Source organism: Clupea harengus, unplaced genomic scaffold (genome assembly GCF_900700415.2).
Source record: "Clupea harengus unplaced genomic scaffold, Ch_v2.0.2, whole genome shotgun sequence".
Lineage (NCBI taxonomy): Eukaryota > Metazoa > Chordata > Actinopteri > Clupeiformes > Clupeidae > Clupea > Clupea harengus.
This window is the reverse complement of record NW_024880082.1, coordinates 15659-30000: the sequence shown is the minus strand read 5'-3', so window position 1 is coordinate 30000 and position 14342 is coordinate 15659. Positions and strand designations below refer to the sequence as shown.

General features: G+C 40.9%; 1 protein-coding gene across 2 annotated transcripts; it reads right to left on the bottom strand.

Moving 5' to 3' along the window:
- Nucleotides 1-5760: 5760 nt before the first annotated feature.
- tmem209 (transmembrane protein 209) lies at nt 5761-13763 on the bottom strand. Of its 2 annotated transcripts, none has more exons than XM_042706127.1 (15): nt 13386-13763; nt 12988-13161; nt 12844-12902; nt 12596-12727; nt 11985-12187; nt 11439-11643; nt 10982-11157; nt 10491-10562; nt 9985-10081; nt 9593-9718; nt 9159-9256; nt 8257-8371; nt 7879-7976; nt 7564-7637; nt 5761-7297 (listed from the first exon to the last, which is right to left on the bottom strand). In XM_042706127.1, exons 2-15 carry the CDS (start codon nt 13122-13124, stop codon nt 7243-7245), a joined length of 1647 nt encoding a protein of 548 aa, XP_042562061.1. In that variant the 5' UTR covers nt 13125-13161; nt 13386-13763; the 3' UTR covers nt 5761-7242. The 2 variants fall into 2 exon arrangements, with proteins under 2 accessions (XP_042562061.1, XP_042562060.1); XM_042706126.1 differs by having other exon boundaries at nt 13680-13763.
- Between the last annotated feature and the right edge of the window lie 579 nt (nt 13764-14342).

Sequence of the window (14342 nt, the reverse complement as noted above, 5' to 3'; positions counted from 1 at the left end):
CCATATAGGCATAATATAAGATAGAATCATACTGTATGTAAGAATTATTGCTAAAACAAAACATGAAAATATAATGAAAATGAATCTAAGGTGATAAACATCAGCCATTGTTTGATAGAAGACTTGTGAACTACTTAAGTGGGTATGTATGCATACAGCTATGATACACACTGACTATTGCTGTGGAGGCCGTTTTTTGCTCCTACTTTAGTTGGATGTCGGGAAGCAGTATTAGGATGGGGTGATTCAAAAACTGATTCCAAGGAATAACCTTAGTTGAGTCAAGGGGTAAACGTTGTGACGTTATTGGAAAACTATTATATTTTACAGTATTTGTACAAATATCATTACAGTACTTGTAAAGGCCTTTTATCACATTATTGGGTTTGGTAAATGATTACATTTAATCTGATAAGAGGGGACCCGCATTATATCCCTGATATACTAAAGGATACATACAAATAAATAATAATAATAATAATAATACAAATAGCAGACGCAGCAGATACACCAGATTTTTACTTCATTTTGGAGGCCTACATAAAATGTTTCTATAAAGAAACAAGTAGTCAGGAGACGGTAGCCTGTAATAAGATACATTTTTATTGTTGACTATTACAAACATATGTTTTCTAGTAATAACTCTGAATGAGGGTTTTAACTTAACAAACACAAAGGCTTTTACATGTTACACAGCAACACACTTTCACACACACACACACGTATTCCCCAATTTTGAAGGGGGATAATAAATCTCACCTGCATTGAATATATAATTGCGAGAATACCCAGTTGCCAAAAGCAGACATTTGTATTCAAAATCCATACCAAATGGCACATCAGAGGTTGATGCGGTCAATTTCTGGACAATGCAGTAGCTACTCTCACATAAATGCGCGGATCTGAAAACAGCTGCAACAGATTATCCAGACAGAAGAGGAAAATAGTTTTAATAGTGGCCCATGGAATTACCTTCAGTGTTTGGGAAGAGTGGTGTGTGCATGCAAATAATGCTTCTATTGGCTTCCTCAAGTCAGATTTCATTTTTTATGGTAAAATTTCCAGACAAAACCAAGCCCAAGGTAATTACAGTGCATGAAATGCCCTGTATTGTTATTCCTTCGTTTCTTATACTTCTTATTACAGTGCATGAAATGCCCTGTATTGTTATTCCTAGGCTTCTTATACTTATTACAGTGCATGAAATGTCCTGTATTGTTATTCCTTCGTTTCTTATTACAGTGCATGAAATGCCCTGTATTGTTATTCCTAGGCTCTTATTACAGTGCATGAAATGCCCTGTATTGTTATTCCTAGGCTTCTTATTACAGTGCATGAAATGCCCTGTATTGTTATTCCTAGGCTTCTTATTACAGTGCATGAAATGCCCTGTATTGTTATTCCTAGGCTTCTTATTACAGTGCATGAAATGCCCTGTATTGTTATTCCTTCGTTTCTTATTCTTCTTATTACAGTGCATGAAATGCCCTGTATTGTTATTCCTTCGTTTCTTATTCTTCATCTTATTACAGTGCATGAAATGCCCTGTATTGTTATTCCTTCGTTTCTTATTACAGTGCATGAAATGCCCTGTATTGTTATTCCTAGGCTTCTTATTCTTCTTCTTCTTCTTATTATTATTACAGTGCATGAAATGCCCTGTATTGTTATTCCTAGGCTTCTTATTACAGTGCATGAAATGCCCTGTATTGTTATTCCTTCGTTTCTTATACTTATTACAGTGCATGAAATGCCCTGTATTGTTATTCCTTCGTTTCTTATACTTATTATTATTCTTTGTACCGAACTTCTGCGCTTAATTCAGCTCGAACCGCTTAACTTAGAAACTTTGTTCAAACTTTGCTGCGTAGGTCTTGTAAAGGACACTTATGCTATGTATTTTTCATTTTTCTAAACTTTATACTTTTTAAAATGTTAAATAAAAACTAATACAATTTCTCCCATTGACTTACATTGGGCCATTATGACATCATAATAGGGTCTTTAAACTGGCTTGCACCTGTGCTTCACTGACACCTGCGCCAAGGTTCCAAGGCTCCTCTTCTCTCTGTCCCTCTCCATTCAACTGTATAACTAGGAATATTATTCTTTCCTTCTTCCACTCTTCTTCTTTCCTTCTTCCACTCTTCTTTCCTTCTTCCACTCTCCTTCCTTCTTCTTTCCTTCTTCACTCTTCTTTTCTTTCTTCTCTTCTTTCTTTTCTTCTTTCTTCTTCTTTCTTCTTCCACTTTCTTTCCTTTCTTCTTTCCTTCTTTCTTTTCTCTTTTTTTTCCTCTTTCCTTCTTCTTTCCTTTCTTCTCTCTTCTTTCTTTCTTCTTTCCTTCTTCCTTCTTCTTTCCTTCTTCACCTTCTTCTTCCTTCTCCACTCTTGCTTTCCTTTTGTGTCTTTCCTTTTTTACTTTTCTTTTTTTCCTCTTTCTTTCTTTCTTTCCTTCAGCTTTCTTTCTTTTCTTTCCTTCTTTCCCTTCTTCTTCTTCTTCGACTCTTCTTTCTCTTCTTTTCTTCTTTACTTTTATCCGTTTCTTAGTTTCTTCTTTCACTACTTCTTTCTTTTTTTCTTCCTTTCTTAACTTTTTGCTTCATGCACTGTATTTCCTTTCAGAAAAATGCATTTTTGAGTTATTCTCTTTTACCTACTTTCTGCGCTTAATTAGCTTGAACCGCTTAACTTAGAAACTTCGTTCAAACTTTGCTGCATAGGTCTTGTAAAGGACACTTATGCTATGTATTTTTCATTTTTCTAAACTTTACACTTTTTAAAATATTAAATAAAAACTAATACAATTTCTCCCATTGACTTACATTGGGCCATTATGACATCATAATAGGGTCTTTAAACTGGCTTGCACCTGTGCTTCACTACACCTGCGCCAAGGTTCCAAGGCTCCTCTTCTCTCTGTCCCTCTCCATTCAACTGTATAACTAGGAATATTATTTCTTTCCTTCTTTCCACTCTCTTCTTTCCTTCTTCCACTCTTCTTTCCTTCTTCCACTCTCCTTTCCTTTCTTCTTTCCTTCTTCCACTCTTCTTTCCTTCTTCTACTCTTCTTTTCTTTCTTCACTCTTCTTTCCTTCTTCCACTCTTCTTTCCTTCTTTTACTCTACTTTCCTTTCTTCTTTCCTTCTTTCTTTTCTTCTTCCACTCTTCTTTTCTTTCTTCACTCTTCTTTCCTTTCTTCTTTCCTTCTTTCACTCTTCTTTCTTTTTCTTCTTTCCTTTCTTCACTCTTCTTTCCTTTCTTCTTTCCTTCTTCCACTCTTCTTTCCTTCTTCCACTCTTCTTTCCTTTCTTCACTCTTCTTTCCTTTCTTCTTTCCTTCTTCCACTCTTCTTTCCTTCTTCCTCACTTCTTTCCTTCTTTTACTCTTCTTCCACTCTTCACACATTAGAATGTTTCATGTTTGGAACATTAACGTTACTTAAAGACATCTCTCAAGATCGCGAGATGACAACATATACATGAATAAATAGCACATTTAAATCGGACAGCTTTTTGTCTGTATTGCCAAATATATGCATATGGATTTTAGATGTTTATTTTACAATATGAAAATTCTGTACACCAAGAGCAAAGTCAGTGAGCACTCGAGCTGGAGCCGAGCCGCACGTCAGCCGGCAAAGAGCCGCATGCGGTTCGCCACCCCTGTTACAGGTTAACCTAGTTAGCTCTCTGTGATGTTTGACAAATAAGCTGTAGGCTAATTCACTACCACGATCTAAAATGTACTACACAGTAGCAGTGTCGATTTTAGCCTGACATTTCTGGTGGGGCAATTTTGTATGAGGTCATGTCACCTCACAAAAATAGTCTACATTCCTCATTGTAGTCTGAATTAAAACTTCCAAAATACTCGAAAACTAGCGATAGCTAACTAGCAGTAACGTTACTGGCATTGGTCTGTCTGATATGGGCTGTGTTCGGATTCTTAGATAGCTGTCTAATCCTTGATCTCTAGTTGGACAGGTGTCTGACGAGAGAGGTCCTTTCGGGGGAAGGTATCTCAAAAACCGTTGATTTCGAACAGTCTATTAAGATAGGATGTACGGCAACATGACTCTGTCTCTTGTATTCTTTCACTTTGAATTTAAAAGCTATAAAACACTATATATACAATATATTTACTAACCCTCAGCACAGATGATTAGCATTACATAATTGGTTTGTTATTGAATTGAAGGTGTTCCATGAAAAAAATGACATTTTGAGTTTTTTATTTGTTAATTTAACAGGTTTACTCCTGTCGAGCTTGCATTTCTGGCAGAATATGCGAAGACTATGAACCTAGTTGCAAAGGCCCTTGATGAGAGACGAATGTGCAAATGGGGTGGAGGTCTACTTGAATTCCAATAAAGTTTGAGAAAAACATGCTCTTCGAGTTTGTTGTCTTTGACAGCATTATTTTATTTTTGTATGACATTTTTTACCATGTCTTGGGCTCCATGTAGCACTCATCAGCTATTAAATTAAGCTTCTATTTCTTACAGTCGTGTCAATTATTTTAAATGTTTTTATTTTTATTTTATTTTATTAAGGTTACTTTTTACGTTTATACTTTAAGTAAATTTTAGAGCCTTTTTTACTTTTACTTGAGTAAATAGGTTAAGTCGATACTTCAACTTTTACCAGAGTATTTTTAAACTCCAGTATCAATACTTCTACCTGAGTAACGAATGTGTTTACTTTTGACACCACTGCTCACATACCTCATGTAAAGACAGATTTACTTAACACACCTCCACACAAATCTGTTGCGTAACCACCTACACGCAGATATACTGCGTGTGTGTGTATGTTAATTTTAATTTTGTGGATGTGACGTACTTCATTGTCACCCACGGAAACACAGCCAGACCACCACTCAAACAGACACGGAATATTCCCACATCAGATTCAACACAGCCAGACCACCACGCAAAGACAACACACACACACACACACACAATTCTCTCTGCTAAAACTGGCAGTTTTTTTTCACACATTGAAATTAGGAATACATGATCCAGAGGAAATAAGTAGTAATAGCCAACAGGTACAAACTGAAATAAATTAATTTTAAAACTCAAAAGCCTGCTGTACATAAACTGGAACCGTCTTATTTATATATATATATATATATTTTTTTTAATGTGCATTAGTTTTTTCTGTCTGAAATCCCAGCGCTATACATGATAAAGGTGGCATCAGAAGATCTATATACAGTATGTTTGTGTATGTTGGTCGATATTTTCTACTACCGGTAATAACAGAAAAATGGCCACGTGTATCTGTGCGTCACTAACTATAGCCTTTTAACTAATAAACAGTGTTTGCTAGCTCATTTTTATTTTGTACTGTGGTGGACCAACCACACCATTGCACAAAACAAAAACATCTTGGCATCTGGTTCATTACAATGCAGAGCCACAACACGTCCTGTAAGCCCTTGCATTGCGTGCAGAGGCATGAGAATGTGGCATCCACAAGCGAGAACAAACCTTTTTAGCCAAGGGTTATATATAGATATGTATAATGCAGACAAATGTATATTTCCTGTACGCAACCAAACAGGCTTCATGTCTCACATTTAGTTTAGGTACATTAAACAGCTATGACAGACATCCGTGAGAAATCCGTTAAGAACAACTAAAGTATGATGCCAAGGTACCTGTAATTCTCAGGAAGCAACAGAGGCACGAACACAAATGATTGATTGAAAACAATTACCAATCGTAGAATAAACCGAAAGGAATGACACATTTCTGAAGGGTCTTCCTCTGTTATTTAATAACAATTTACAACATGAGCTCAATACAAAAAAAAACAACCATGAGATCTATACATAAAAAAACAATGACTGTATACATTCAGGGTCACCAGTCCCTGGTCCCCACCCTTTTACCCGAGTTGGAAAAACAAACAGTCCTTTTACCAGTACAGCCCTCCAAACAGCCATCTCAGGTAGAGTAGACTTTGGCACATAGATAGGTTTGGGTAATCTAGTTTTATCTGATTTAATGAACATCCATCCCTATACAGACACGTACAGCAAGTCACGCATGGCATAGCAACTGTGTCTGGGACAGATTTAGACAATCTCCAGCTCAGGGTCACATTGTAACGGACTGTGTCAAGAAAAGTCGATCAAGGGCCACTCAGTCAGAGGCAAGGAAGAGCTACCGGACCTGTGCCAAATCAGGGCCAGGTCGATACAGTACACAGTCACCCGTCAGTCAAGGACCACTGGGTCTGTGCCAAATCAGGGCCAGGTCGATACAGTACACAGTCACCCGTCAGTCAAGGGGCACTGGGTCTGTGCTGGATCGGGGCCATGTGTCCCAGTCACGTTCAGTCAAATAGGAGCCAGGACTACAGATCCGGCCCCAAAGCATTCAGTCAACTAAACGTTAACAGTCACTTGCACTGAGCCAGATCAGGGCCACATCTGGCCCGGAGTCGCCTGCTACTTGCTGCACCAGGGCTGCTGTATAGATGCATCTGCACATTAAATGCAAAGCCATGCCTTTCCCAATCCCACAGCCCTTAGGGAGAGAGAGAGAGAAAGAAAGAAAGAAAGAAAGAAAGAAAGAAAGAAAGAAAGAAAGAGAGAGAGAGAGAGAGAGCTGCAGGCCAGAATCAAAGCAAATGTCATATAAAAGATCAAGCCCTGACAAGTGAGACACATTCTAATGAGAAACATTTAAAAATATAAAGCACGCTTATATACATTCAAACCAGTGTGGGCTCCTTAGACTTCACACACACATGCACCATTATATACACGTCTGATGTTCTGAGCTACTACCTAAAAAGTAGCTACTTTAAAAAAAAATAAAACCACACACACACACACACACACACACACACACACACACAAGCGCGCACGCACACACGTCACAAAATGGATATTTGCTGAGGTATGATAGGCCAGTCACTAGCAGGTGTTTTTTTTTTTTTTTTTTTGAATAAGCATTCACATTCAATAATGCCTTAAGATAACAGTGTCAGCTCATAATGTAGCAGTCATAAATACAGCACTATGAGCAACTGTTGGTGACTGTGGAAATGAGAGTATTGCAGTACTGTTTTGTCCACAGGTGTGAATGGCCCCTCTGTGTAACTATGGTCTTTTAAATTGGCTATCAACCCCAGTGGAACACTATCCATCTTTGTGTTGGAGGAGTGGATGTTGGCTGTCCGTCTGTGCTGAGCTTTAAAAGGTGGTGGCGGGAGGAGAAGAGAACCTCAGTCTCCAAAGATCCAGAGGATGTTGACACCAGACAAACCCAGGTTTACTCTCCTGCAAAAAGGAGGCATGCATTCATTACACTGAAGGCTGATCAGACTGAATGTCCATGATAACTAGACACGTCCACATCAAAGTTGGTAATTACAGGTTGATGCAGCCAGAACATCCTATCCAGTGCATTACACAGTTACAACTCTACATTGCTTTCATTTGCATAGTCGTTTAAAGTCAGTGAAACGTCAGAAACACTAAGCACAACTCCATCTTACTGGCTGGATAAACAAGTGGCTTTGGGTGCTTAAGGAAACCAGTCTTACCCCAGCATCCCCGACTCCTTGGCCTTAATGATGAAGAGGAACATGAGGACTGTGTGGAACAGGTTGTTCCGGCCCTGAGGAGGCAGACAGAAAACTAAGGGTTATACTCACAATATACAATCAAAAGCACAGGGAGAGCAAAGCCAACAGACAGACACCAATCAGAAGGAAGGAAGGAAGGAAGGAAGGAAGGTAGACAGGAAGGGCAAGAGAGGCAGAGAGACAGCAAAATGGGAAAGACATGCAGATTACAAGAGGAGAAAGAGAAAAAAGAGACAGGAACAAAAATAAAAAAGGGAAAGAAGGTGCCCATACCTTAGGCAGGCTATAAACATGGCCCTGATAGATGAGCTGGTAATGGGGAGGGTTTGTGCTGCTCTGATGGATGCAGAAAAGATTCTCATTGGTCACATCTGTTTGGAGAGACAGAAAACAACCAATCACAGACTGATAAACTGACAGAGCAAACCTACGTTCGATTTATCCTGAACCTATCTGAGGCGCAGGTTTGGGACACAGGGAACATCTTCTGGGAACTAACACACAGACTCACATGAAATGGGTTTCAATGCATTTCAGCCTTTTAACAGCCCTGCTTACAGGGTTACAACTAACTGACTGACTGACTGACTGACTGACTGCATCGTCTCCGGCTGAATAATATCCAAAGCAGCGTCTGTATGGGGCCCTTACCAGGTTTGTCTGGGGTCTGACAGTAGTGCTGAGAAGTGAAGGTTTTTCCATCTGGGTACTTTGGGTGAGGGGGAAGCCTGGAGTCCAGGTACGTACATATCACATGCATCAAAACCTACAGACGGTAAGAGGTCAGCAGTGAGAGTCAGTGCGGTTTCAACCAATATTCCATACGATGTGCAATGCTAGAATTGGGAAACGAGCTCTAATAATATTGAGATGGGGTGTCACGAGAAACAATACTTTGGTACCAAGTCGATGCCAACATTTTTGAAAACGTGATGGTACTTGTTTTTCACATCCAAAGTGTTATCCTTGTTATCCTTATCCTGGGATACCATTGTTACCATTATTTTTGTTGACCGCTACCATGGCTGTGTGGCAAAATATGTTCCATAGGACGGCAATGGCTAAAGGCTAGCCATGTTTATGCTAACATAATGTAACCATAGCTCATAGTAGTAGGTTACCATCCTTACAGTCATCAGTAATCAACGTTAGCATTTTAAATAGATATTTCTGGACTAATTGTCTCACCATGTCTGTATATTTAAACTACTGCTTGCACTGTGTGTGTTGGGGTATATTACTAGGCCTATATTGTGTGTGCAGCCTCTGCTGTTTTCTTATGGTCATTGCATGATAACTGAAATCTTCACTGGTATTGGAATCGACTACTAAATCTCTGGTATCATGACATCCCTAGTGTTAAGTATCAGTTTTATACAATAGTATTGTGCTTGATGAAGCACTGACATTATTAATGCACTTCTTCTTCTGTGAGCTGTTGTCTCCTGCACGTCTGCAGGTGTATCCTGCCAAAAAGATCCGCTGTCCTGCTGCTGACCACTATGTAGGCATGTGATATGGTGTGTGTGTGTGTGTGTCTACATGCTGCTTACCACAGAGTCTGTGGGCAAGTCTGTGTCCCACTTCCTGTTCTTGATGTCTCCACCCCCGTTCCAACGGAATGAACTCATGCAGCCGCTGTGAGCCAATTCTTATGAAACCAGACATTTACAGAGTTAAAAATGGCATCAGTCTATGTGCATTATAAAAATATATAGCCTAGAGTTTGCCCAAACAGTACGAAGACAAACAACTGTCATTCTTACAGTTCAAGATTACCGCTAAAATCTTAGGTATTAATTCTACCCAATAACTAAATCAATTAAATAACAAAATACTGCAAAGGAACTTTAATCAAGCTTTTTTTGAGTCATGAAACCATTGGGACAAGAGGAAAACTGACTGAGGCATCAGGCTCCAGCTCAACCTACAGTCACAGATCCTACAGCCAGGGACCCCCAAGAAGCTTCACCTCAGTCTCACCCACCTTTGATGCGCTCCACGAGGTACTCCTGGTTGGGGCTCATGTCCAGGTACTGCACGATGGCAGTGAGGGTGGGGATGGCGGAGGCCTTCGTCACGGCGGCCTGTTTCAGGCTGGCTATACTTGCCTCTGTCACGGGGAAACAGACCAGATGACAATGTTTTATTCTGCTCACCTCTGTAATAGGCAATCAAGTTTAGGTTTAACTCTTCAAGTGCTTATTTTATTTACAGGGAAAAAATATATTACGTGATCTGTAAACAAACTAACAAAAGCATGCTGCACTTCAGCAGCAGGACATGGCCATCATAATATGGACTGTTCCTGTTGTAGGACATGGCGATCACAATAGGGACTGTGACAGTAGGACAGTGGACAGACACACGAGCACTCACCTCCGATCTGTAGCTCAGGGCAGCCAATCCTCCGGAGCTGACCGCTGACAGAGTCGATCTCCTTCACCAGAGGCACCAGGATGGTGTCATTAATCCACTGTCCCGAAAACACACACACACACACACACACACACACACACACACACACACACACACACACACACAAAGACACACACACGATCACCACGTTAGACCACACCTTGGCTCAGGACAACGAGCTTCAAACTTTATGTCTACAGGTCCGTACTGGACCTGAGAGCCTGGGCGGCTAGTGAAAACAGCAGGTGTGTTTATCGGCCCTTCATGTGACCTAACACGATCAGAATTAATTTGAAGGTCATACCAAAACTAGTTGCTCACAAAGACATACCCCAAAATCTGACCTATTCCTGCAAACTGTTGCTTGAAATGGAGCTGCAGCTTCTGTCCATGTTTCATTAATAGTATGTTGTGTCGTGTACTTGACAGTGTGATGGATTTTGGTGTGTGTGAATGAATGCTCTCACATTTCTCAGTTTAGCAGTCCATGTGTCGATGCTGTCGACCACGAGGCGACTAGTAGTTATTCTAGCCCAGACCTACGGAAAAGAAAAGAAAGGAAGAAAAAAAAAACTCATAAAAAATGCACATCGCTGACAAAGCGCCTCTTCACAAAAAAGTAAAGTCCCACACACAGAACTGGCTCGGTCCACACACACAGAACTGGCTCGGTCCACACACACGATCAGACATCCGTCTTTGACCTCTAGAGAGGTGCAGTAAAGAAACAGCTACAGCTTCTTTTCTGAATAAAATCAAATTAAGGACATTAAAGAGAAAAGTACAAGTAATGTCGACATATAGGGGACATTTCTGCACAGCTGCTGCTTGTGATAAATCCCCAAGAGGCTCTCTGATGAGCATGTTTGATGCAACAATTAACATTTTGTCCAGCTGGATTTGGTCTATACTGAGAGCCTGTGAAACCAATCAGCTGGGCGTAAACCCTCCTCCTCACCTCCTCGGCCGCCTGCTTGGAACCCAGGTCGGTCTCGTCCTTGTGGGCGGAGGGGGCCTGGGACCGGCAGGCCAGCTGGTACTGGAACTTGCGCAGGCTCTGGGCGTAGTCTCCCACCGAGCGGTTGTAGTTCCAGAAGGTGGGGCTGTGCGATGGAGACGCCGACTCTGGGCTTCCTGTGAACGACAACATCCCAGAGTCCTGCATCAGTGTGCTGTGTTGACCTCCACAGGAACAACAGAGGACAAGTAGGTACTACAAGTGCATCATTGTGCCTTTTCTATTAGTTCAATCTGTTCACACGTTTAAGGACATTTACTCTTCCTGCTTCATTTTAAGACCATCTACTGTAGACGAGTGTATAAAATCTGCTTTGAGCAAAAGGTGGGAAACAAATAATGCCCAACTTAATGAGGTAGGTAGCAACATTAATTGTTGTTGTAATGAGGTTCCTGACCCAGTTGGCTGCGGTGGCTTTTCTCTTCCTCGGAGCGCAGGAATCTTTCCAGGCCCTTCAGGTCGTCTATGTAGTCCTCCTTCCCCCCGGGGGAGTTGAAGACGGAGGGAGAGGTGCGGTAGCGGGCCCTCAGGTTGGAGCCCTCAGCGGGGCCCAGGCTGCTGGGGTAGGGGGGCGAGCCTGAGGACGGACTGTAGTTCAACACCTAGCAGAATTAAAATGTTTTAATTAAAAACATGATACAACAACAACAGCCCATTTTTTGCACCGCGCATCAACAACAACAAAATTATGGAAAGAGCCAGTAGACTAACAGACAAGGGGAGGTGGGCTACATGTCTATAGACTTTTGACGCTATTCCAGCGGACAGCTTGCTTTCAAACAAATAAACACAGTATTCAGTTATAAGGACACAGTTAAGATATGTGGGGGAAACAAAAAACAAAGCACAGAAGCAAAAAAAGGTCCACAAAAGCTTTTACCTTTTATGTGTAAGGAACCCAAATGATGACATATTATTGCCCTGTCCATGAGTTTAGCCCTACCTTTCCGACGAGAAAGCCCGGGGGGGAGGGGCTGTTAAGAGGAGGGCTGTAGCCTGGAACGCAGCTAGTGGAGAACTTGGGGCTAGCATTGGCCTGGCGCGAGGGGCTGAAGCTGAGCACATTCTGCCCCTGCAGGGGAGAGGACGGGGTGGTGGCGGGAGTCTCCTTCTTCTCTGGCTTGAGAGGAGGCGAGGCTTTGATGCCTAGAGATTGACAAGGGAGGGGAGGGCATTAGATGGAGGCACAGGGGAGCTGAGAATGGGTATGACAAATGCTGTTTAACAAACTCTTGGCAGTTTGTTGACAGTTTTCCCAGATGATAGGCCTAATTACAATATTTACTTTCAACATTTATACTTTCATACAGCTGGGCTAAACATTCAGATTGCACAGGCAGAGTCTCAACATTTTGTAGATCATAGAACTACAAGGACATGTTTATAATGGTGCTTCATGTCGTTCATATTAAGTTAATACTGTATGTGGACGTTTTAATATACCTGTCTCAAACAACAATCCAGAAAATGCAACATGGATGCTACTATAAACAGGTGAAAGATTTAAACAACAGTACTCTGCTTAGGGCTAGTTCAGTCTCGTATCGTGCTTACCGGAGTTGCTGAGTCCTAGGAGACGATGCTGCTCTGGCGAGACAACAATGGAGGAGGGAGCCATGGTGTACTTAAAGTATTTCCAGAAATCAAAGAGGGCGTTGAGACTAAATAAAACTGCCAAGGCAAGCTCTGTGAGACACAACACAGAAAGTGGAGTTAGTGAACAATCCGATATACACAAGCGTTTCACAAAAACTAACAACAACAAAAATTCAACGATTTGAGTGCCATAAATATTCACTCACCGATGTACCAGACAAACCAGTAGGTAATATTGAGGTAACGGCTGAGCAGTTTTCCTGACCTGTTACAACCGAGAAGTCAATAAATTGCTTTACAAAAACCAAACTCGTGTGAAAGTGTCTGAAGCGATTGACGGCACATCTTACATTTCAGTGTAGATCATCCCGGCGAGCGATCCGTTGAGAACAGCCCAGGCGAGGACCACCTGTCTCTCCTGTTCCTCCCTTCTCATCCTCATCGTCCTATCGATGAGGTTCGACATGCCATTCTTTGACGGAGTCATGCTACCATAGCACGCAATCCTGTTACGATTTCTAAAGCTAGGACAAATACAAAGCGTAGGGGTTTAGCATTTAACGTAACAAAACTTGAGGGTTAGGACTTTTTTTGATATGTCAATAAGTTTGCTATCTAACTATCTAGAAAGTTTGCTGCTTGACTGGCGGACTGCTGTCACACGTGTCAATAAACAAACAGGTTAGAATCAGCAACGGCGTCGAGGAAATATCTGACTTCTAAATCCTTACAAAAGATAATACGATACCTATAATAGTACGATATGATACCAGAAACGCCAAAAGCATGAGGGCTGGCAACCTCGACAAAAATAAACCTATTACTAGGAGTACATTACATTGACATAACTGGAATGGTCAATCATGCACTGGGAGCTAGCTTACTACCTTGCTACATGGCTAGCGGGTAACTAGTCCCATCTAGCTCCGTAGCATTGCTAAAAAAAAGTTTGCTCTCTACCTGACAACAGAAATGATCTGTACTTCAAGGTTATACAAAATCAAACATATTTAACATAAAAACATAGGAACAGACAACATACTCTTGGAGAAACACCGGTTTTAGATTTCCCACTCAAATTTGACTAACAGAAGCAGACCATTTTGAAAAGTACTTCCGGGTGAGATGAATAAGATCCGCCCTTTAAGTTTATCTGTAAGTATCAAGTGGTCCACGACTTTGAATTATGATTTCAAAACATATTATTCACAATACAGGCATAACAGACTTTCATCATCTTTTCATTTGTATTTACTTTATTTTAATCTTTTCACAACAGTGCGAGGATTTTGTAGACACCTTAGGCATTGTTATACAGATGTCATGTAGACTGCAACCAAGGAAATAATCTACATTATTGTCTGATTTATATATGCTTGTGCACATTTGGAGTGTTTCATATTGCCAAATAACTAACGGGCTCTGTTATTGTTGTATCGTAATTGCTTAATTTTTTTCAGTTTCTTGTAGTTGATTTACTTGCATTTTCAAAACCCCTGTTTCAGTGCCTTGAGAACTGAATGTATTCATTTAATCAGAAATTTCATAAGGGATGACACACCCCAATGCCAGCCTCTTCACTCTTTTGCCTTTCGGTAGACACCCTCCGCAGTCTCAATTCGAGGACTAAGAGACTTAGGAGGAGTTTTTACCCACAGGCAGTGAGACTATTGACCTCAAATTTAGTTACTCACTAAGTTTTTTT

Bases quoted from the DNA above. Each gene is read 5' to 3' on its own strand.
- tmem209 (XM_042706127.1), bottom strand. From the start codon at position 13,124: ATGACTCCGTCAAAGAATGGCATGTCGAACCTCATCGATAGGACGATG. The intron at 12,728-12,843 runs GTGAGTGAATAT...TGTGTCTCACAG, and splicing joins CTGGTTTGTCTGGTACATCG to AGCTTGCCTTGGCAGTTTTA. The intron at 10,563-10,981 runs GTGAGGAGGAGG...TCTTTTCCGTAG, and splicing joins CCAAGCAGGCGGCCGAGGAG to GTCTGGGCTAGAATAACTAC.